We start from the raw sequence: 23,966 nt of genomic DNA, 5'->3' as shown, positions 1-23,966 counted from the left end.
AAAATCCACCCGCACATTTGGCTAAAAACGACTCTGAGCTGTTACGGCTGGTTTGCAGGTGGAGCGTCATTTCAGGGCAGTAATACTATTTACATCACAGTTATTCATTTAATGGGAGTTGATTATTTAAATCAAGCCTCCTGAGTTTTGTTGAAATGACAAATACTTGCCTTTGAAAAGGATTTAAGAAGGAGAAGCCGTACGAATAACACTGATGATTTTACACAAAAGGTTACAAAGCAATATGAGGCTGAACATAGAGTCTGATCGCTTAGTGTTAAACTTTATATAAAGTCATTTTCACAATGCTTTGACTTCCTTTGACTAAAACCTACGAAGAGACAGGAGAACGCTGCTGTAAGCTGCTTTCATATCTGTCAGCCCTGAAAAACAGCATATATATAAATTAATGAGCTTCACACCAGCTGGCAGGCAGATTTTTGGTTGCCTCAGGACTAAACCAGTGCCTCCCCTGTTTCCTATCCTTATACAGACTTTCATTTACCGCTGAGACGGCCAAAAAGAGAACAGGTGACTTTCTCCAGAGGAGCATTCCTTCGGGTTTAGGAAGCTACTTAAAGAAGACTGACACGACTCACAAATACTGGAGGTCTGTCACAAAAGTGATCAGTGTTAGTTTGTGTCATTGGAAAGTGATCATTAAGACAGTACGAAGCACAATATTCCACGGTCAAATAAAACTGTCTCTTTTAATCAATTATTATTCAAGTATGATAATCATTCATCATATTTGAACAATGACACTTTTCTGTGGATAATTTCATCTGTGTACCCCCCCACAGTGGATTCTAAATCAAAGAATCAGGATATAACTGAAATGAAGACTTTACCTTTAATTCAGGCGTTTAATAAAAAGTAATTAAGTGTCTACAGCCGTGATTTAAATGGGAAGATTATGAAAGTTCAATTTTATTTATATAGCACCAAATCACACCAGCAGTCGCCTCAAGGTGCTTGATATGTAAGGTAAAGAACCTACAGTAGTGTAGAGGAAACCCTCCCCCCTTGAGTAAGTACTTGGTGACAGTGGGAAGGAAAAACTCCTTTTTAACAGGAAGAAACCTCCAGCAGAACGTGGCTCGGGGTGGAGGCAGCCAGGACAAAAGTCACGTCATTGTTCAAATACTTTACTATTCCTATTATTCTTGATGCCGCCCTGAATCGAATCAATGCTTGTCCACTTACGCAGGGTTGGCGCACTGACGGGTCCGTAATCGAACTCCAGTTCCACAGGAGCGTGAGCAGGAACCATATTTGCTCCAGGAGCCCCAGGCACCATCTTGCTTGACCTGATTAGGGTTTTTCCACATGCAGTGACCTTTGTAGCACCACTACATGAGATGAGAAGGCAAAGAGAGACGGGGAGAGTAAGCCAGCAGAGAAGGTCTCCTGTCTAAATGCTAAACTTTTTAGCCAGAAGGATGTGGGCAGGAATGTCAAGATTACCGTGGTTACCACAGTTGCTCGTCCTGTGAAGTGATGACGTCATCAGAGATATTTTAAATGTTGAAGTAATCCTCCTAATGCTACTGGATTACCATGCACACTGAAAAATAGTGCGTGATAATGTGGAGGCCATTATCATGTACTAGTACATGTATTGAAACTAGTCATCAAGACCACAGAGCTATTCAGAATCCCAGGAGGCTCTGTGACCTTAGGATAAGTAGAGTCATTTTTTCATAGACTTCTATACAGTCTGAATTATTTGCACTTTGCTATTTGGTCATTAGAAAGCATGCGTGTTTAAGCCACCTCTATACTGGCTCCACCTTTCAGACCTGGAGACAATGCCCATCCATGTGATACAGTCTCTGCTTAAACCGCACTCGTTCCCTTGCAGCTAGAAGCTGCGACGACAACATCTGCACGAACCATCTCCACCATCCACCGGCTTTTCTCCCGGCGGTGCCCTTATAGTGTTGGTCATGATTTATTGTATGTAGGTCTAATAGACAAACTCACTTTTCCAGGTGCACACTCGGTCCCATCGAGAGGTGGCCCTTTCTTGGTTTTACAGAAGTAGGGGTTGTCTGGGTGGCTGCACCACAGCTGTTTACACGGGTCAAATGTGCGAAACTGGAACACAGACAGCAAAAAACGTCAAGGCAACTGAAAACATGGCACACTATAGGTAAAAATATAACTGCAGGATAACTCAGCTGCTCATTGTGTTGCCTAACTGAGTGAGCAGAATATGGTCACTTAAAAACAGCAAAGGAATGAGTATCTGTCAGACTTTCTTTTCATATAAGACGAGAATTTGTGTTATATCCAAGAGTCCTTGATAAACTAAGGTGCAAAAGAAATGAACATAATCACCCACGGCACAAAAGTAACGATGAAAGTTGTCTGATAAAAGAGGGAGACACTCTAAAACTGTATGTCGGTATTTGTCGTTCTCACTTCTCTTTATCTACCACAGAGGGCCGAGTGGGCTTCTTTGATAACGGCTTTTTATTAAGTTCCTCGTCACGTAAGGTGGTCGAACATTTCTGAGGGATCTAAGCAGACAATCAGATTAATTCGAGATAACTTAAAAAGCGACAGTTAAGCTGCCCAAAACATCTCAAAGACAAGAGACTGTGCGACAGTTCAAGAGCAGACGTCACTGGTACATCTGTGAGTGTCTGACAGTCAAACAGCTTCCTTCACGTCTGCAGATAAATGTGTGACGCAAGACGTTTTTGGTTGTTTTTGGCTGTCGATCTCCAGACAATACACAGTTTATAATGTGTGCTACGTGCTAACAGGCATCTCCCAAATATTAACACAGTCGTTATTTTTCACCATGTTTGTGTCATCATCTGTTGCTTCTAAAAGAAACTGGTTTCCACTGTCTTGCCCTCATCCAAAGCAGTTACTGGTACGACATTAATGTCTGTGTGAAGCCATCTTCTTATTAAGTTCACCTGGATTGGGAACTAGTTCCCCCGTCCGCCTCGTTAGCAGTACTTGAGAGCACCGCTGATAAAACTGGGACATCTGCAGAGGTTAATAAGCCTTTCTGAACATGTCTGCTGCGGCCACATCTCTGTTGCCGGTGCTTTGTTTGCAGCAGCATAAACACAATTACCTGGAGGGACTTCTTTCTCTAAACAACAAACAAAAATCTTTTTAACTTGTGCAGCGCAGCAGCCCCAGTGGGGCTTAGACAGTGTGCTTATGATTTGTATACTCGGGGTGTTTGGATCCTGTTCAAGCAGCTCGTGTATTTTGATCACTTGCTAATCATTATGCATTTAATCAATATTCAGAATCTGTTTGCAAAAACACGGTTTTTGGATGCTTTTTTTTGTTTCCATTTGCAGACTGTTCCCTTTGTGAGTAGTTTAACGAGTCTCAGAAAACCATCTCTGAATTATCTGATTTTCTGTTTTTAATCATCTGCATTCAAGAACAACGACCGGGCAGGTAAATGGAAGCCAGATATTCTCTGCAGTCGTGACCTGATGCAGAGGAGCATTTCTATGAAACAGCAGAATTAGTGGGCAAACAGTTTAACCTGGACAGAGATGGACTTTGTAAACAAAACCGAGGCAATAATTTAGCTTTTTCTTGCAACCTTATGCAACATTATCAGCCTCCAACTGAACTGCCTTTCCCTTCTTTATGAGGCAATCATCAGGAGACAGAAAAACATCCTAAATTCTTTGAAAGCGCTCGGGTATTATTCTGCACAAAGGAGCAAAAATAACACCTCCATGTTGCCATCTCGCTCTTATTCCTTCTTCCATTCCACATCAGGATGACATTTTGACAGTACATTGACTTCTTCAGGCCTGATTCCTTTTGGTTTTGTTAGTAAGGTCGCTCGTCATGCCTTTTGTTCCTGCGTAGCTTTGTTTGTTTCCTTCAAGCGTTCCAAAAAATATTATTTTTCAGGATTCGGCAGTTCCAGAAAAGAGGTCAGAGTAAGGAAGACACACAAGAAGTTGTGTCTTTTATTTTAAAGTTCATTTGGGATTCTATTATTCTAACATCTAACAGCTTCACTAACTTTCTGTCCGATTCTTTGTGGAAGTTAAATTACAGCAACGGTGAGCGCGACAGCCATAAACTGCGGGACTGTTTTTGGTCTGACAGGTCGATAATCAGCTGTCTCTAAAGGACTGTGTTGTTGTCACTGTTACACATTTATCTGTCTGCACTGCGAGCACAGGCCCTGCGTGGGGTTTTAATAAAGAGTAAGACATCTATAAATCAAACCCTCAGGCTGAAGCAAACTCAGGGTAACTCTACCACTTCATGTTTTTCTTTTACAGCTTTCCTGATGCTTTTGTTTGATGGAAAAAAGCTAAAACTAAAAAGGAGAAGCATCAAAAGCATAGAAAACATGGTGTATACATGTATATGGGGTGCATGTAGTATTACCTTGATAAATCTTTTTTTTTTTTCATCTCCATATTGTTCAGCCCTTCTTTGTAAAAATGACTCTTTTTGAGACCCAACAGAGCAGCCTGCCTTCGCTGGCCGAACCTCTCTGTGGATGTTCGGTTAAAAAGGCAAAACTGGGGCAAAATGCAGGTCAGGTCCACCTACAGGCAAATCCTGTGACCCAGAAATGTGGGTGTAAAGCTAACGTGGCCTTAATAGATGTAGATAAGCATGCAGGAATTAAACCGGCCACTTGATCTAAACAGTACTTCAGAATGGCCCAGTAAGCAGTAACAGCTGTAATCTGCACAGCTGGGCAATGACACGCCTAATTTGTGATTTGCTCATTTGCGATGCTAAAACAATCATCTGTGCTAGCATCCAGCTTTTGTGGAAGAGTTAACATCATGGCAAACAAACCTGAACCAACGGAGGTTTTAAAGAGGCTGATCAACAGAGCGTGTCTTGAATCTCTTCACTTCTGGATTTCTTCTGCTTTTTTAACAGCTGCAGGCTGTAAACAGCTCGTAGGTAACAACGTAGACTTTTGTTAGGTTGAACTTGAGTCTTTACTGTCATTGCACAGTCGTACTTAAATTAGACAATTGTCCTACGTCGGCACTAAAACACAACACAGGAAACTTTAACGTGGAAAAAGTTTACTTCTCAGTGTAGATGAAGCAGAAATGTTTGCTTGATCTTACACCAAGCTGACACTGGAAATAATTCTGGAACATGAGGTGCAAAAAAAAGTTACTACTTGGCCCACAGTGTTTTTTTATTATTGGATAATACTAGAGCAGCTTTGCATGATCTGTAGTTTAAAATGATCTTTATCCCACGCTGGGCCTTGCTTCATCCTCTGTCTGAAAACGAGCCTTTCTTTAAAGTCCTCTGATTGGCTGCCCCTCATAAACAACAGGGCAACAGTAACTGGGTGAAAGTGACGCGCTCACAGAAGCTGAAGCTGCCTCCTGATGAAATATCATATTTAATTAGCAGTACAACAGGACTGGTACAACACTCCTGAGATGACCATCGCTTCTCTATGACGTCACAGAGACCCAACAGAAGAAAAAAAAGCATTTAGAGCAATCAGTCCTTTTGTCTCATGGTGGCTATTTGCACATATGCTGAGCTCACTGTTTGAAAGCTATTTTTAATATGAGTGTGCATCATTTGAACTGCAAGTATATGACAAAATATGGAAAAGCAAAATAGGTGCCTTTGAAGAAAACCATTATTTCTTTTATTTCTTACGTCTTTATTATTTCTTCTGTGAGAAGAAAATCTTTCTCATTTATTACTTTTACACAAAAAAGCGACTACAGGTCATATCAACCTGAACACGAGCCGAAGACTCTCTGTACTCTCAGAGCGAGGTCTCTCTCTTCTAGGTAATGTGAAACGAGTTGTGTCAAATTTAAATAGCCGGTGATGTTTTTAAGTGTTTTAAATACATTTTTAGCAGTTTTTCATCATTTAGATGAGCATTAGATTAGAGTAGCATGACTACAAAGGAAGCAGTCTCGGTATATGAGCAACCTGCTCTCGGTGGGCACATCCCTGCTGTCTGTAAAACCTCGAGCACTGTAATAAATTAAACCTCCATGATGTAAATGTCGGTTTAGATTAATTTCATCTAAGCACTTTAACAGGCCTTTTATTAGATTTGAAGCAGAGCACAGACATTAATGGCAAACCTGAATCAAGCAGTTTACATTTTGTACTTAGAGCAAACAGGAAGTTACACTCAGTAAGTTCACTATTTAAACACTTAGCTGTGGCCGTGGTCTCACATCTACAGGGAATATTTTGCTCTACAGTCACCAAATGCTGCATTAGGTGCACATCTAGTCACAAACCATGTCTATCTGCCATCTGACGCTGGAGAGGAAATGTTCAGTTTGTTGATCAGAGATCTCGGCAGGTATTCTAGACACACACACTGTAGCTCTGTAGCACTGCGTGTAGCTGCAGACTTTCATAAACAGCAGAAGTGATCATCTGATAAATTTTTTAATAAGATGGTGAAGAGGAAGGAAATTTTAAAACGGCATACAGCGTCTCCTCTTAGCATCGTATCATCTCGTGAAATGAACAAATAATTACAAAGCAGAAAATAAGAACCAAAAATTGATCTTTGTAGAGAACAAAGGGCATCGAAAACTGTCAGCTACAACCTATTAAACCTCAGACAGAGCAGCCGGGCCTCCTTTATAAGCTGAAATCAAACAATGCAGCCTTCAGCGATAATAGGACTGCATCGCCGGGACTCTGTTGACTTTCGAAATGCTTTCAAAGAAATGCCAACCTCAGTGTAAAGTCAGGACCCCAGACATCGATCGACGATCGTAGCCAGACGGCCAGTCCTCAGACTCTCATTCTGTTCCTACAGCTCCCAAAATAATAAGTCGTCCTCTGCAAGTTTAAAGCTTTTTTGAGTACAGCGTGACACTTTCTGCGACACACGATCAACATCCTTACGTCTGCCTCTCATCAGGCTGCTGCTTTTCTGACTTTTTAAAACTCACTTTTGTTGTACGTAAAAAAATAAATAAAACAAAATCTTGCAAACACTCAAAGCTTAAGATTCAACAGCTCATACTGAGCACATCTGCATTTTTATTAGCGTGGTATTCACACAATTAACAACTGGAAAAGCTCATTTTTATCTGTTATTTGAGCATCTCTGACCTGCTGGAAACAGATGACAGCAAACGGGGACAACGGTGATCACCCTGCCATCTGCAGAGGTCCGGGGAATCACAGGTGTGATTGAGGTTAAACGAGCAGGCTTCTGTTTGAAGCGCTCGATAACCTGCAGACGGTTTCTGATCGTCTGAGATTTCAGAGTCCGTTTCCTCTGGAGGCTGTGATCAGCACAGCTTTCTGCAGAAACCTCACTGAAAGTCGCTGCTCGCTCATCCCAAGAGTCTAAAGAAATAACTTCTTCAACAGACCACAGAATATATTTTAGCTGGTTTCTGCTATCGATTACATATTTTTTTTATCTTTTACTCACGGAAGTGCAGATCTTGTAGCCGACCCCGAAGTCAAATCGACACTGCTCATCCATCGAGTAGTTGATGCCAGGAAGTTCAGGAAGCTCCGGCCAGTCATGTTTGAAGGGGTCATCCAGGAGACAATCATACGTGCTGTGAGGACATGAAGGTTCATGTTTTCACTCTGAACAAGCCAAACAAAGTTCACAGGGCCAAAAAGGTTTATTGACACAAACTAGAGATCTTTATTTGAAAGGGCATCTGTACCTGGAAAGCCTGAGGCCACACCCCCTCCTAGATGTGGCCACAAGCCGTCGCATAATTTTTACTTATTTGCTGTCACGAATTAATTCACTCTAAGTGAACCCAAGACATCCAGCAGAGCAAAGGCATCAAACCCCCTCACTGCAGCTTTTGCCTGCAATCATCAGCCCTCTGCAGATAAAACCATCAGTCCAACAAATGATCCATATAACTCAAGTCTCTGTTACAGTGATATTTTAGCATAACCGGAAGCGTTGTTTTCATTTGTTAATTAGTTTCATAGTTTTGACTTCATTCTGTTTGTTCACTGTGGGAGTTACTGCTTAATGGATGATTGAATTTAAAGGCCCTGCAGCAACTCAAACCGTTGCATGAACACTAGTTAAACCTGCTCAATATAACAAGAGAAACGACTTGTTGCTCTGCTGTTTGCAGATGCTATAAAAGCTGTTATACGCTGCGTGTGGTTTGTTGTTACAAAGTAACACATTAGAGTAAAGTTAAAGAAAGGACTTTAACAGAAACTTTCAGTTTCATTAAAGAATAATTATATTTTGACCTTGGGAATCTATTATCAACTGAGACATTTAATCCCTCCATCGACGTCGGTGCAAAATCTAATTATTAAGCAAATGATTAAGAAACGAACCCAAAGGAAAGCTAAAAGGCTAAATACGCCCCTCTGATATTTCTTAACTTTTGACCATTCTGATTTTACCTGAATGCGGCACAAAGCTATCAGAGAAATCCAGAAACTGCTTGTTTTCCCACTGAGATTTATGCACATACTTCCTAATTTAACGACAGAGCCAGGTGGTGAGAAGCGGCTCAGCTGCAGTAAATCCCAGCCTGGCTGTTTGTTTTTTCACGGGGCACAGCTAAACCCAGCGCAGAGACAGAGCAGGCATATGTGCCTTTTGAAAATGTGGAATGATTTTTAAACTTCTCATTAAATTTCTTCTCAGCAGCTGCCTCACAAAGTCTTCATATTGAGATAACGCAGAAACTTTTTCCTGCTATACATTGATTTTTGTCAACAAAGGCACCTTTCATAATAAAAGCCAGAAAAAAAAAATCGCAGTACTGTTTGGTGATTGATTGCTCGCTGCCACTGTCATCCTCTTTGAGGCTCTGTCAATAATTTTGTGTCCACGCTCCGCTAAGCTTTGCCTGTCAGTTACAGAGAGAAGAAGAAAAATCCATGTCTATGAACTGAACACAGGCCAACAACGCTGGTGTCAAAGCTCAGACGTCCTCGGGTTAACACGTTATACGGTTATTAGCAGGACACCAGACGACACCCACGAAGCATAAAGAAGACAATTTATTCTGGTGGGCGGAGCCAGACATTTTCATCATGTTGGCACTTGGCTGTAAATAATAAGATATTTTAAATATAAAGTGTCTCAACAGATTGAAGTGCTTTAGGGGAATTTCTCCTCTCTGTCACACTGCATGAATTAGGTTAATTATTCTGTTGTTACCTTCAGCCTGCCTGTTCTGACTCTAAAACAGGATTTGTTGTGCTTGCTCACAGATCGTTGGCTTCCTCTTCATATATTTCTTGCTGGTTTTCTATCTTATGATAAAACATACACTGACGTTACTGTTGTTGTGAGTGTAGACAACACTAAATAAGATGAATGCATGCTGAGGACAAACAGAGTATGAAATATGGGGCAGATAGAGCAACCATGTAGCTCTTTATATTTTGGCTACTGAGCTGTAAAATGCAATTTGCTCACTGGGCTGTGATTGATTTGACGTTTCTGACACTCCACCGACAACAAACAGCCTGCTTGTCTCCTTTATACGTTTCCAAGAGTCAAAATTATGGAGGAACATTAAGATGTGCCAAACTCATTCTCCTAATTTTGGTGGCGTTCCCATCCATCCCTCTGTGCTGCAGGACATCACAACTGCGTCTGACCCCACTGCTCCAGCATCCGACTGTCGGGTCTTACTGAGAATTTATTTACTCATCCACCCCAAAATCTCTGAGCAAATGTATGTAGCTGAGGAGGTTGTTGTTTAATAAAGCTTTTAATAAAACATTTCCCAATTGTAACTTAACTCTTATATTTTGTGGTTTTATTTTATTTTTTTCAGATTTATGCATCCCAGGTGGAGCTCTGGAGTCGTGATTGTCAGCACCCATGTGGAGTACTGTGCAGGTTTATGAACTCACTGGATGTATCGCTTCAGCTCCTGCCCGCTGCACATTGACCAGTGGTATCGATGGAAGGCCGCCTGCACCAGCGGGGCCATCACGCTTCCCATCGCCGTTTCGTCCCCACAGCGGTTGCCTTGGCCATCGTGCTCCATGCCCAACCTGCTCTCACAGGCAGAGACAAACCATAAATTACAAAACAGCAGAACAGCAATACAAGATAAACCTCGACGACAAGGATTTCATTATTTTTTACAACTTCAATTCATAAAACAAGTGGAAAGGTCAGAGCTAGGGCTGCCACGATTAGTCGACTATCAAAATCGTGTTAGTACTTTAATCCAGTCAAGTTCAAACGTTCCTAATCAGACAGACCTGCTTCTTCAGTGTTCACAGTAACGCCCACCATAACTGATGAGATATGTTTTTGTAAGTATGAATACTTAAAAAAAATAAAATAAAATCACATGATCACATGCCATTGCTTATTTTTACACGTGTAGTTTTGCATAGAGCACAGAGCCTGGTGTCTTTAATGGGTTTCAGCTGATTGTATGTTACATGTGACTTCCTTTGGTCATGGCTCCAGAATGATGGTCCCAGCTCACACAGTGAGAGAGGATCAGCTGATTCGGTCTTTTCAAAGATGGAAACAAACTGTGACAGTGTCAGAATTCTGTGATGATCATCTGGCAATGTGAGCACCACCATGACCTCCACCTAACCACCCAACACAAACGCTAGAAACAGCATACTCCATAAATAATATGTACAAAGCAAATCATGCTTGGTGCTAATGAACCTGCTGAATCCTGTGTCCTTACTGTTTAGATGAGTCTGTTACATTCATCCCGTGACCGCAGATAACTTTACCGAGTGATGGCGTGGCCTGCTGCTTTAGTTTCTCCCTTTAATCAGAGGAGACAGGACCCCCACTGGTGATGTTCAGTCTTGTACTTCAGTGCAGTCTTTTTGTGAAAGTACTTTTCTTTGAGCTCTTTTTTGGAGCAGGGGTTTGTTGTTTTGCACAAGGATTTTGGCAGCTGTCCCGTATTAGATCCATGAATGGAAATCAGTATGTGTTACAGTTGGAGATCGTGGAAATTCTTTTTAAGAGAGAATAGAAATAAACCCAGGTACCGTGTGAGCATCCTAACATACACATGATAGGTTCATTTACAGCTGAAGGAGATGTTCATTTTATGACTTCTAGCTAAAGTGAAACATCCATCATCAGACAGTGATGGTCTGCTTTGCCTTCACACAGCTGACTGCAGCCACACTGAAAACCACATTTCCTGCTGTTTGGTTTGCGTCAGACTCAGAGTGAAAAGCTTTCACACTGTCTCACACGAATCAAACCAAAGAGGCAAACAGATCAGAGCAAATCAGCAATGATTCAGGCAGGTCAGATCGGAAACTCTCAGGAATCAACCCTTCCATCTATGGGCAACTTTTAAATGCAAAATTCCTAAATGAATGAATGAAATCCATGTTTGAGAGCGTTATTAGCCATGTGTTCCCTCGTGAAAGTACTTGGAATCTGAGTTTGCTCTCACTTTAGATTAAATGCCTTTAGATTACATTAATAATTTATTCCCTTAAAGAGTTTGGATGTGGGATGTGGTAACTGACAAACTGATAAAAACCTGCAGATCAGAAGGATTTAAATCCCTGTCTGGGATAAAATACAAGAAGAAATACTTATATGACACAGGCACTTATTTATGAGCTTTTTCGTTTTTTCTGAACTTTCTTTAAAGGGTTAATATCTATCTATCTCTATCTATCTATATATCTATCTATATCTGTATCTATATATATATATACACACAAACACACACACACACACACACACACACACACACACACACACACACAGTGCGCTACATGCAGATACTCACTCTCAAAGCATTCGTGGTGCAGCACTTGTTTGCAGATGCAAAAGTGACAGAAGTCGTTGCACAGTGACCCTGTTCACATGGTCAGCCGCTGAGGGAAGCGGTAATGATTGCCGCATTGTTTCGTGTTGAAAGGATGCAGAAATTGTCATCGGAAAGGTGTGGGAAGAGTATGTGCTCGTCACCTACAGCTCACGTCACACAGGATCTTGCACAGGTTAATGACAGAGTTGCAGCAGACGTATGCGCTCAGTCTCATTTTAACACAATGTGCAGACTGAGTCTGACTGATGTAATCGTCGACGGCAACACACCCGCCTTTTTAAGAAACTTGACTTGATGCTTACTTTCTTATTTCGCAGCAACATCCTCTGAGGATCTTGGCCTAAACTTTACTGGCAGGATTTACTGGGTGTGCATTCTAATAGGCTTCATTTCTAAAAACCTCCAGTGGTGCTGGAAACATCGATGTCTCTACTACTGTACATGACATCTGAACTATGGAAACAGGTTAATTAAAATAAACTGAGTTCATGTTCTTGGGTTCCTTCTACTTTAAGGTCGTTCGGGGCCACAGAATGGAAGCTGAAGTGAGGAGGCAGGATATAATGAAGCCCAGCATTTACTGTAACTGAGCACATGTTCAATGAGCCCAGGGTGTTTCCACACCTCTAATTAGATGAAGCATGTCCTTCAGAGGTGCTCAGAGTGGACGTCCACAGCTCACTGGCCACTTTAAAAGTAGAGCGTGTTGATTGTAAATGGACTGATTCTTATATAGTGCGTCTCTGCTCTACCTCAGCCCTCGGACATTATACGAGCACTTTTTCCTCAGCTTTGTCTGCCTAAGTGATTTTTTTGCAACGTTCACACTGAGGTTAGTATGTTGCCCAAGAATACTCTGGCATCCAGCCTGGATAAGCCAGGGACCAAACCACAAACCTTCCAATTAGTAAATGACCTGCTCCACCTCCTGAGCTACAGCCAGGCTGCAAATGTGAAGGTGTATTGGAAGGACTGCTGCAGCGATGCTCACACACAGATCAATAAGGCGAGAGGTGGGGTGCACCCTGGGCAGGTTCCTGTTTCTGCCACAGCGCTCACAGAGAGACACAAAACCTAAAACTAATTTAGAATCACCAATTAACCTGAGTCCACTAACTGCATGTTTAGCTGTTAGCCAGAGTGCAGGACAGAAGCCACGCAGACACTGGAAGAAGCTGCAGACGATGCACAGAAACGACGGACAGATGGTGGATTCAAACCCACCACCCTGGTGGTCCTGGGTTTCTGCAGCAAGGCACCAACTTTAAAATACTGCCAACATATAAACTTGTTCATTCAGAAGCTTAAGTACTTTACTTCTATAAATTCACAGTTTGTGAGCAAAGGTTTAAGGTCGTCATTCAACACTCCTCTCCTGCCCACATCAACATTGAAGGAGCTCTCGATTGCTGAAACCATTTCTCCGTCTATAAAGGATTTTAAAAATCTTCCCCTAATTGATATGTGCATATCTGTGATATATCTCAGGACTAAACCGATCCTTGCACAGTCTGTAGGGCCTAAAAAGCAGCGATCACCATCATCCTGCCTCTGCCTCGTGCTGCTGTTCCCTTCTCTTCAGCTCCAGATGCTTTCAGCATGTTTAAATTGATTTTTTCCCTCCAATAGAGTTTAATCTTTGACGGTAAATTAAATACCTCAGTATTTGCCCTCTAGGCTCTTCTCTCAGAACCAGAAAGCTGTCGGTGTGTACTGCACAGCTGCTGGTTTCCACACTGCTTTAATCTGTTTTATTTTCTCAGGGCATCTATCGATCCCCGGACATCCCTGCTCACTAGGCCTGCTTCGTTTGCACAGTCGGAGGGTTTCATGCTGTGCCCTGGGACATCTCATTGTGAAGGACCCTCGCCATCTCCGCTGGGTTTCAAAAAGCTTCTGTTCCTGCTGAATACCTCCGTTCTCCACGCTATAATCCAGTCTCCCTTTCATTCTTAATATGTTCAAACAAAACCCGCATCATGTACCTTTGTTATTGATCATTTCAAACTCCCGTCTCATGACTGCTTCATCTGTAAAATCACCTGATGCTTTTCAGCAATACTGACATATCGCTCTGAGCGTTTCTGATAATCTCTTAAATCTACCGTCTTTTTTCCATCCTGTCCAACTGGACTCAGTCTACTCCAGAGCCAGTTTCTGGACCCAGCTGGCAGACAAATATTTGCTCTTTGTTGACAGTCTCTCCCGCTGCGTTTATTTCAAATTTCAGAACTCGCAACAAAAGCTCCACAGGAGACGTGGAAACAGCTTGAAAGAGCAGGAAAGTGGAAAATTAGCCTGCTCAGTGTTCTGTTTCACACTGTAGTCCAAGTTTCACCGCGCTGCCACTTCTCATGTGAAGAGTTCAACTCTGACTATATCACATGGATTAAACTACAGCGCATATTAACCCGAAGGTTTAGGCTTCACACATTCAAGAGACTGTGTTTCAGATGTCTCTTGTTTAACGGCAGACTACAGGAAGAAAGCGCGTTTAAGCTGCAGAGGAGTGTTTCCTGTGTGCAGAGTCGGTGTTGTTGGTGAGTTTGAATGTTTCCTCTGCCTGTAGCAGACAGTTATCATTCAGGGGGGTCGTTTCTCGTTGCTGAAGGGTAGTATGGGCTAATGCATTTCTACATTAGCTGACAGGTGGGTGGGCCATGCAGTTTTCAACAGTAACATATGAGGTTGAGACGCCTGTTTTCTCTCTTTCTCAGACTTTTTACCTTCATATTCACCTTCTGTTCGGTTCAGGCATCACAAAGAAAAGTGGCTTGTTTAAGGTTTCAGAAAAGGTTTGTGTACAAATGACAAATTATAAAAACCAATTTGATATTCGCCACAGGACTTTTGTTTCAGCCCTTCTTTTTTCTTTTTCCAGAATATCTTTTCCCACCACTTCTTTTCATCAGTATTTATCATTCAGCAGCACAGGAGCCATCAGGGATGGTGCGACCTTGGCTATTTTCTGTAGCTACAATTTACAAATCTCCCATAAACACCTTACATGTAAGACACCAACTGTTCTGGAAGCCACAAACACACGCATATGCATGTGCATGCACTCCCTCACACACACACAATATATAATTTTAGTATTAATTACAAAAACGACCACGTTGTGAGTTTCTTTCTCTATGTTTTTAGATTTGTTTTTAAACTCCACACTCAGAGTTTGGACATTTGGAAATGTGCAGAGATTTCATTACAGCGCTACAGCTTCATTTGATTGGTCGGTTTGTTTACACAGACAAAAAAAATCTTTATTGATGCTACGATAAAATTAACGCCACTTTTCAAAGCAGCTATTCCAGGTGATTTGGACACACCAGCCAAACGGCCCTCACTGTGTCACGTTAATGAGCAAACCACACTCAGCCAGCCAGTTTAATTTGTTGCCCAGCAACATGAAGCTAAACGCAGCTTATCCACCCTGCAGTCTGTTATTGTGCATTTACTCAATATGTGCTTAATTCTGCCTTTCAGAGAACGGCAGGTTTTAATAACTTTTTAATGCTTCCAGCTGATGTGAGTTTGTTTATCCTTATTTCATATGTTGCAGGAAATGTGGAGAAAAGGAGAAGATAATGAACAAGGGCTGAGTTCATGGACACATGCTTATAAACAACCTCTGGCATTTTGTCCAAAGATGAAAACGAGGAACTCACACGTGTCCGGTCTCATGAGCCACAACAAAGGCGGAGGAGAAGCCGTCTTCATGGTTCAGGGTGCAGCTCCGGACTGGGTGGCACATTCCTGTGACCGGAGCGTAACCTGCCGGGAAAAAGGATGAATGTTACCACAACAAATACAAAGATGAGGACGCTGAAAACAAAACGTCTCCTCGCATCTCAATGAAAGGCGTCAGGGGAAAATGTTTTGTGGAAAAGTATAAAAAAAAAAATTAAACAAGTTAAAAATGCAAAAAAGTCAAATTTATTCTATGAAATAAAACTAATTTTGTGTGAGGATGAAATGCTAATCTTATAACCAAAAACAAAAAATAATGTTTAAAAAGTTAACTGTGCCAGAAGAGAACAATAAAAATATTATCAATGAACATTTCTTCATCATGCTGAGTCATCTTCATAGTTCATACAATAACAAAACATGTTTTCATCTGTAATCGTTTCACTTTATAACTGCAGTTTGTTTTAGCTACAACGACATCATCCAAGATCTCGACTGCTGACCACAAACCAAGGAGCTGTGCAGTGATTAAGCACAGACGGATGGACATTATGAGACCACAAGTGACAAACATGTGCAACAAATGATGCTGTGCTGAGGGCTCAAGTGAGACGTAGAGCCATTTACATACAGAGGAGGGATACTGTATGTAGGACAGATCTGTATGCATCTCTATGTTTAAACGTGTCACATGTGTCACGTGTGCACATCAGTGATACGTGTTGGCACTGCTGCCAAAAGACAATACACATTACACACAGCAGCACAGTGACAGCAGGGGATTATTAATGGCGATTATTGCTGCTTTGCCATGACTTCCTGCTATAAGCACGATTCACTGACATCACATGGTCACTGCTAATAACTGGAGCCACAGGCAGCAGCAGTGAGAAGAATAGAATAAGCAGGGCCAAAAATAGAATAAATATTCTACTTATTTTTATTGTTTTAATGTCTACACATCCAGTTTAGCTGCAACATCATGAAGGACGAACTTTGTTTGGAGCCAAACTGCAAGTACTGATTTACAGGAAGTGAACCTCTCACTGCAAAGAAGAAAAATGACATTAGGAAATATAGATTTTGGCCCAAATGTGCAGCTGGCACAGTGCACTTATGATGGTCTGCCCGAAAGCTAAAACGTACCCACTGATCATTACGACACTAGGTTCCAAATCGAAATCAGATTACTGCCTGCGGACTGATGGATTTCCCCATGCTGTTTGTTTAACTCTTAACAGTGGTACCAAGAGGGACACACACACACACACACACACACACACACACCCACTTCAGATCAGCACAGTTGACTCTTCATCTGTAATGCCTTCCCAAGGGTGGGATTACCTTGGGAATTGTAGTGGTGCACTTTAGTCCGCAGAGGATTTATAGGCCGAGTGAATGTTCCAGCACTTCCTCGTTCGCCCAGCTGTCACGGTTTAGATGAGCGCGTTAGAAAGCCGGTGAACACCCAGCAGTCCGGGACCATTTCAAGGCCATTAACCACAGGTAACCCCAACACGCTGGCAACAATAATATTGCGTAGACCTTCATCATCATCCACTTATTGCTTTATTACAGCGACAAACTAAAGGACAGCGAGCATTCATTAGCAGCAGCTAGGGTTTGCATCACGTGCTGTTCATTAGTGTTGGTGCATTAATAATGCAATAACTCATGAAGCATAGTTGTTCCTTGTGAAAGAGCGAGTGAGCAAACATGGTAAACTTAATGAGAGCACGCATGCAAGCAGAGCCACCGAGGCAGGGTGTGCGCTAGCACTCGAACAATAATAATAACTGCTGTTGTTGTTTTGCCCCTGATGAACACTTAAAGTCAAGTGGACCCTCAAAGCTGTTTTCTAAGAACGGCCTCTTTTTGTGCATATAAATCAAATCTAAATCAGAACCCAGAGCAGCTTTGTCGATTACTCCTCTCACTTTGTTTTTATTTAATCAGACATCGCGGGCATTTCCATGGCTGCAGGTCCCCCGAGCGCTGAACTGAAATCTCTCGGATTACAAATACTGTGAGGAGGATAGAGAGGGATCAGCGTTTTATCGGAAATCAAGCTCAGAAATAAACAAACACTTTTCTCCTGAAGTTCTTAAACCTTTGACTGCTCATTATTTCTGCTCATGCTGACCATTAAGACAGAATCTCCGAGTGTTTGTCAAATACATCGGTCTGTAAGGAAAAATGAAATGTGCATTTTGGGATGTTTTTGTTCTGTAATGCTGTACATAAGACACGTCTTTGGAACCGCCTTCTTTCATCTGCACAACACTGGCGTTCATGCATTTGATACGTCCGGGTGAACTTCATGATAATCGCAGTAGTGACTCCAAGCTAAGCTCCATGACAAGTACTGGCATGGACTAGTAAGAGAGGTCACATGTCTGTGAATGCCAACGCTCACATTTTGGACAGATGGTTTCAAAGCGGGGTGAAAGAAGCCATCTACACTGTCAGCGACCATCGTTGAACAGAGGGCGGGGCTTACGTCACCAACCATACCAGTTAATGTTCTCCTGTCTTGATAGCAAGTATGGCCACGAGGCTTAGTTAATGAATTCTTCTACACAACAACAAACCCAGTATCATCGGAGCTGTGGCACAATCAGCACACACAATAATCCTGCTGTTTGGTTCCTGCTCAGATCAGTGAGGCTCTTACAGATTGTGTCCATGTAGCTCGACTCACATCTCTGATTTTGGGCTGTAATGGACTGAAGGATAACTCAGATCCAATTAAACTGAAATTCCACTTCCAGCTCAGGATGGAGATTGTTTCGCACTCTAAGTGGAGTCCTCACACCTTGAGCTCGACTACATCACACTGACTTTATGTATTTTGACACTCTCTCTACTTTATGCCGGAGAAAAAGAGGCGTGTGTGTGTGTGTGTGTGTGTGTGTGTGTGTGTGTGTGTGTGTGTGTGTGTGTGTGTGTGTGTGTGTGTGTGTGTGTGTGTGTGCTGTTGTGTGAAAGCAGCAGACGACTGGTTGCAGCCACTTCTACCTGGTAATTGCCGGAGTCCAAATGCTGGGAGGACTGGTAAATCCTGAAGTGCTGCTTCATCTGTGCAGCACTCAGGCTGCAGGGAGGTTTGTTTTATTTCACTTGCAACTATATTTCATAATTAACTTTTCTATACGTTTCCTTCTTTTTCATTTCTCCCAAGAATTGTTTAAATGTTACCCTCATTCAGTCACACATTTGGGGAAAACAACATTAACCCACATCTCACCTGAGATTTATTGCAAAAGTGGGGGAAGTGATTTGTAACAGTTATACAAACTATTTAGCCTTCACCGAGAGTCCAGATCGGCTGTTTCCATCTTTCCAAGTGACTTTATTATAACTGTGTGTCTCTTGTTTTCAGAGGAAGCCCACGGAGAGATCAGAGTCGGGGTTAAGGTTTCAGGGCTCTGAATGCTGAAGCTGAGGCTTGTACGGTAACGTTCAGGCTCCCAGAGGTGAGCCAGTAAAGCTTAGGTTTAGAAGGACCTGAGAAAACTTTCAGTTAAAAACCTCTGAGTAATCTGTCTTGTGAGTGAGACTAATATGTTAATTAAATGAATGTGAAAAGGTTACAGATCCACTCGAAGGGAGCAGTTCATTCAGTCATCAATCTGATCTGATGTTAAAGAACTAACGGAGCATGAATAACTGAAATAACTCAGAACAGCAAAGAAAGACCAACCAGAGAACGGCTTAAAGCTGACAGTGTTGATGCTCGGAGTCAGTGCAGTAACCACAAACATGAGCATCGCAAGTGATCCGTTTTTGGCTGCTGGTCTTTTGTGCTGAAGAACTCAATGCAAAGAAAAAGACAACTGACCAAACAGAACATGAGGGAAATTAATTGTTTTCAAAGTATTCACTGAAAAATTGGACAGAAATATTCAAGCTAAGTGGCCAAAAGTTTGCACGACGACTGGATTTTAATACCTCTCAACAGCTTCCAAACAGAAGCCCAGAAAAGATGCACTGCTGCTGAACTCCAGCTCCAAAGACGTAAATCAGCACACCCGTAAGGTGAATCTAAGCTTCCTGCTATTCCAGGAGGAGAATGCTGCTCACAAAGAAGACTGACAGAGAATATGGCGAACAAAACAAACACATCCTGTGTGAACAGATGAGCTCACGAGACTGGGAGCGTAATTGGACACCATCAGGTCTGGAATTATCCAGCAGTAGTCACAGTTATTCACCCACCCACACCAGCGCCCTCAGTACTGGAAAGAAAACATCAGATCTGAGCTTTGATGGATGGAGAAACATGGACTTAAACCCACTAACAGGGTCGTTATCCACAGAGTGGGCTACAGACAGGGAGCAGCAGCACATTAAGCTTTAAAAGGGACCCGACCCTGCAGGAGACCTAAACAGGTCCCACACTATACAGGGCAGGTTCATCCTGTGGTTGTGCCGTGTCTATTGGAAATATTCACGCACAATGTGTCTGATATGTTGCCCTCATTTGAGGTGTCAAATGCAAAAACATGCACTGTCATGGCCCAGGGCTAAGCTGAGCAAAGTAAAGACTGTGCACCAAAGGTGAAACTGCCAAACCCCACCAGAGAATATAAACGCTTATTCTGCTCATAAATTCCTGTTAGATCCCAGATGAATGAATCTCACAGCTTCCTGCTACAGAGAGAAGAACTCAAATAAACAGCAACAATCGAGTCGGGGAGGCCTGATCGGACAGCCTGCACCAACAGAGACCGTCTGCTGTTAACAGCACGAGCTCTCATCCCTGTGAGGGAGACAGCTTCCTGTGTCACACTGTGGGCATACCCCACACACTGCAAGACCAACAAAAAGAGCAATAACAAAAATACTATACAGGGACAACGTTGCTTAAGTGCAAGTTTTTTATTTAGTCTAATGCTTGTTCCAATATAATGGATAAATCTTTGGCCTGAACATAAAACACAGGTTATCAATAACTGTTTCCCAGTGAGCAACAGCAGCCTGACATAACAGCGTACAAACGAATACGAAATGCAAAATACACGGACAGTAAAGATGGGAGCACATCAGGATGCAGAAGGATGAAACAGAGCATCTGACCTGAGCGTGCAGTGTGCTGTGATCAGCACCTGACTGACAGAATCAGTGAAACCATTAAACAGAGCCGTCCTTACATATGAATCTATAACACATTTCCATAATCAAGCGCAGACCAAATGTCTCTGCCGTTGCATTCACTTGCAAATAAAACGTCTGCTGCAGCTGCTGTAGCAAATAAACGAAGAATACAGCAAGTGGAGGCTTTTAATAGTGCTGACTTTGGGCATTTGGCTGCTTTCACTGCTGAAGTTTGGCTGCTATGGAGAAAATAAAAGGAGGGAGGAGAAGTCGATATCTGGCAGACACTGGAAATTGCTTCCCCCCCCCCAGTCTTTCAAATCAGCCTCAGCAACAAGAGTTAAAGTGCCAAAAAAGTAGCACAAAGGGAGAGTCCGCCCTTTCTGTGCGTCATAGCAGTAATAACGAGGCTTTTCATTGTTTTCTCTTCTTGGTGCCTCTTTGTGAATCATTTCAGTCAATTTAACTCAAGCAACTGGGGCACAAACAATTTTTATAGTTGCATTTAAAATGTAATCAGAGAGAATCTGGAGTGAATTCACACGTAAGACGTGTTTCCTAAATGTTGAATTTGCAGAACGAACGCTTCAAAACTTTTTTTCTGCTCTCACTGACAAGTTGCACATTTTGCAACACAGAAAGCTGACTGGTGTGTATCGTGACGGGTGATCTCCCTCCGGGGCCTTACCCTGCATCCCTGTGGGGCCGAAGCCTTGGCGAGTGAGGAAAATTGCGTGGTCGTGGTGTTCGGCGTGATCGGGATCGCCTTTCTGCTGCACAAAGGCCCAGCGGCACACGTTCTCCAGGCTCCGCGATGGGTTGCCTCTCTCAATGAGGCTGATGGACTGAGAGGAAAAAGGAGAGAGAAATGCAGATGCAGATGCACATGTTGGTACTCTGGCAGCAGCCTGTAATTACTCAGACTGTGAAGCAGGAATAGTATGTGGAAGCCCTGGGCTGAAAACGAGAGGATAGCGAGCTGAAGGAGTCGTGGCGAACATAAATCACCTAAGTGCCACTGCTGATTACAGCGAGCAAATGGAAATGTGCGTTTTGACACTGTGTGTAAAAGTGAGTTAGACTAGGTGACCTCTGCAGTCTGCACACATTTTCATCTCTATTTCACTCCTCTGTCATAAAAAGGAATGTCACCTGCAAAAAGAAGCTTAAGAATTAAAAAAAAGCAACGGAAAAGGACGCGGGGACTCACCTTGGCATACCCCAGCATAATCATCCTGACCAGCACCACGTTGATGTGGACTCCCAGAGACTCGTCATGGTAAATCTCATTCACCTGAGGTGCAGGGGGACAAACAACACTTTTAAGGAATCGGAAATCTGAAATTTAAGGTAAATCTCAGTTCTAAATCCGACTCAGAGTGAAACAGGTTATTCCTCACGACTCCCTCCACGAACGTCTGTAATCAAAGAGCTCTGCGAGCACTGTGCCGGTGCATTGCAAGACCAGGTAAATATGAATAATATGAATAATAGGAGGGAGCAGCTTGTGATCTTAGTTTTGATCTGTGCAAGAAACAAAAACATCACGCTTTGGATATGATGGTGCCTTCAGCCTGCACAGCCGCTACTAGTCATTAAAAGAGAGATTATGACTTGATATGGAAATGTGCTTATGCATGTTGTGTCTGTATTTAGATAGATAAAAACTCAACTCTTCATGGGAATGATTTCCTGTAAAGAGCTCCGGAGAAACCAAGCACTGAGCACGTGACAAAGTCGTTTAGTATTCAACCCGTCTTGGTTTCCTGCAGCCTCGGAAGTAATGTAAAGAGAAGCGAATGAGTCAGTGAAGCAGGCTGGTGAAGGACTCTCCACAGGCAGCCTGACTAATGTTTTCTATCGATTTGAATCTGAATGAAACAGTGAAGTGAGACTTGTGCACACAATCTGTAGCCTTCTATTTTAGCAGTCAACACCATTATCATCTGCAGACATGCATGTTTGTTCAGACAAAGGCATCGCATCTCCTCCGTATCTGCAGGTGTGTGAGATATATAAAATGCACAAATGCATTTCCTGTTTAAATTACATCCATGTTCACGTATCCTCATGAGGCGTGAATAGCAAAGACAGTTACGTTTTATAATCTTAATGCATGAAGACTTTGCAGGACTGCTTGATAGCTGCAGAGCTACAGTTAGCACAGGACACTGTGACAGTCCACCACCCATTTTCCTTTAATTTAAAGTCATTATAGTCCTGTCCCACTTATGCATACATGTTATGCAATTCATTTAATGCTGAATATATGACATGATGCCACGCGTGACACAAATTGCCAGTTTCGATTGACTTTGGGGGCCGTATGCATGTATTGGTGCTTTGAAGGAGGATTTTGATGTTCTGACGTCCCGTGCACTTTGATTGGGTCATAATAGTGAGAAGTGTGAGATTGTCAAGCTCCCAGTGTTCACATGCAAAACATTTAATCGGACATTATTATTTGGCTGGAAACTGAGCGGCAGATGAATGAGCCAGTGACGGTCACCTGTGAATGGAAGCAGCTGCAGCAAGCACACTTCCTCTGCTGAACAAAGCCAACTCGGTGCACTTAATTACTGTGATCATTCTTTTGATATTAATGAGAATCATTCTGCGTTTTCAAACTTGTATACTAGATACTACAAACATATTTGTAGATGGCAAAAAAAGATCCGTTTACGTAGTTGTGATGGTGACCAGAACGAATGTGTGAAAATGAAGAAGATTGGATCATGGGGGTAGATTTAAGGGACACTTACCACCAATATTTAAAATACATCCATTTGTCTAAAATGTGAACGAATCCTTATTCAAGAAATCTACTGTAAATGTTACTCAGAGGTGCCCGTTTCTCCTCCTACAGTGGGTCTTTTTTACTCCTAAAACATACACTCACTGTCCACTTCACTACACATGTCCTCAACTGCTTATTTACCCAAATATCTAATTAGCCAATCACACGGCATCAACTCAGTGCCTTTGGGCATGTAGACATGATCGAAACAACATGCTGAAGGTCAGACTGAGCATCAGAATGAGGAAGAAAGGTGATTTCAGTGACTTTGAACATGGCATGATTGGTGCTGGTCTGAGTATTTGAGAAACTGTTGATCTGCTGATCCAACAAAAACATCTCTGGGTTTATAGGGAGCAGTTCAAAACAAAAAGATATCCAGCGAGCAGCAGCTCTCTGGGTGAAAATGTTTTATTGATGCCAGACGTCAAGGCCGAATGGGGCCGGCTGTTTTTGGCTTAATAGGAAGGAAACAGCAACTCAAAAACCACTTATTAACAATAATGTGGTTTGATGTGTTGTGCATTCATCTCTGAGTGCACAACACATCAAGAGGCTACAGCAGCACGGCACTGTACCAGGGGCCACTCCTGTCA

At 42.4% G+C, this 23,966-nt stretch overlaps 1 protein-coding gene across 2 annotated transcripts in view; it reads right to left on the bottom strand.

Annotated features, from left to right (window-relative positions):
- adamts3 (ADAM metallopeptidase with thrombospondin type 1 motif, 3) overlaps positions 1-23,966 on the bottom strand; it is a 130,019-nt gene that overhangs the window by 38,163 nt on the left and 67,890 nt on the right. For both annotated transcript variants that reach the window (XM_040003439.1, XM_040003441.1), the window contains exons 6-12: positions 21,784-21,867; positions 21,262-21,418; positions 15,452-15,557; positions 9,856-9,999; positions 7,424-7,556; positions 1,987-2,100; positions 1,207-1,352 (exon numbers count right to left, since the gene is read on the bottom strand). In XM_040003439.1, coding sequence (XP_039859373.1) covers positions 1,207-1,352; positions 1,987-2,100; positions 7,424-7,556; positions 9,856-9,999; positions 15,452-15,557; positions 21,262-21,418; positions 21,784-21,867 — 884 coding nt within the window. The remainder of the gene's footprint in view (positions 1-1,206; positions 1,353-1,986; positions 2,101-7,423; positions 7,557-9,855; positions 10,000-15,451; positions 15,558-21,261; positions 21,419-21,783; positions 21,868-23,966) is intronic.

The sequence above is a fragment of the Simochromis diagramma genome, unplaced genomic scaffold (assembly GCF_900408965.1).
Source record: "Simochromis diagramma unplaced genomic scaffold, fSimDia1.1 OVJJ01000583.1, whole genome shotgun sequence".
Lineage (NCBI taxonomy): Eukaryota > Metazoa > Chordata > Actinopteri > Cichliformes > Cichlidae > Simochromis > Simochromis diagramma.
This window is presented reverse-complemented; position numbering and strand designations above follow the sequence as displayed.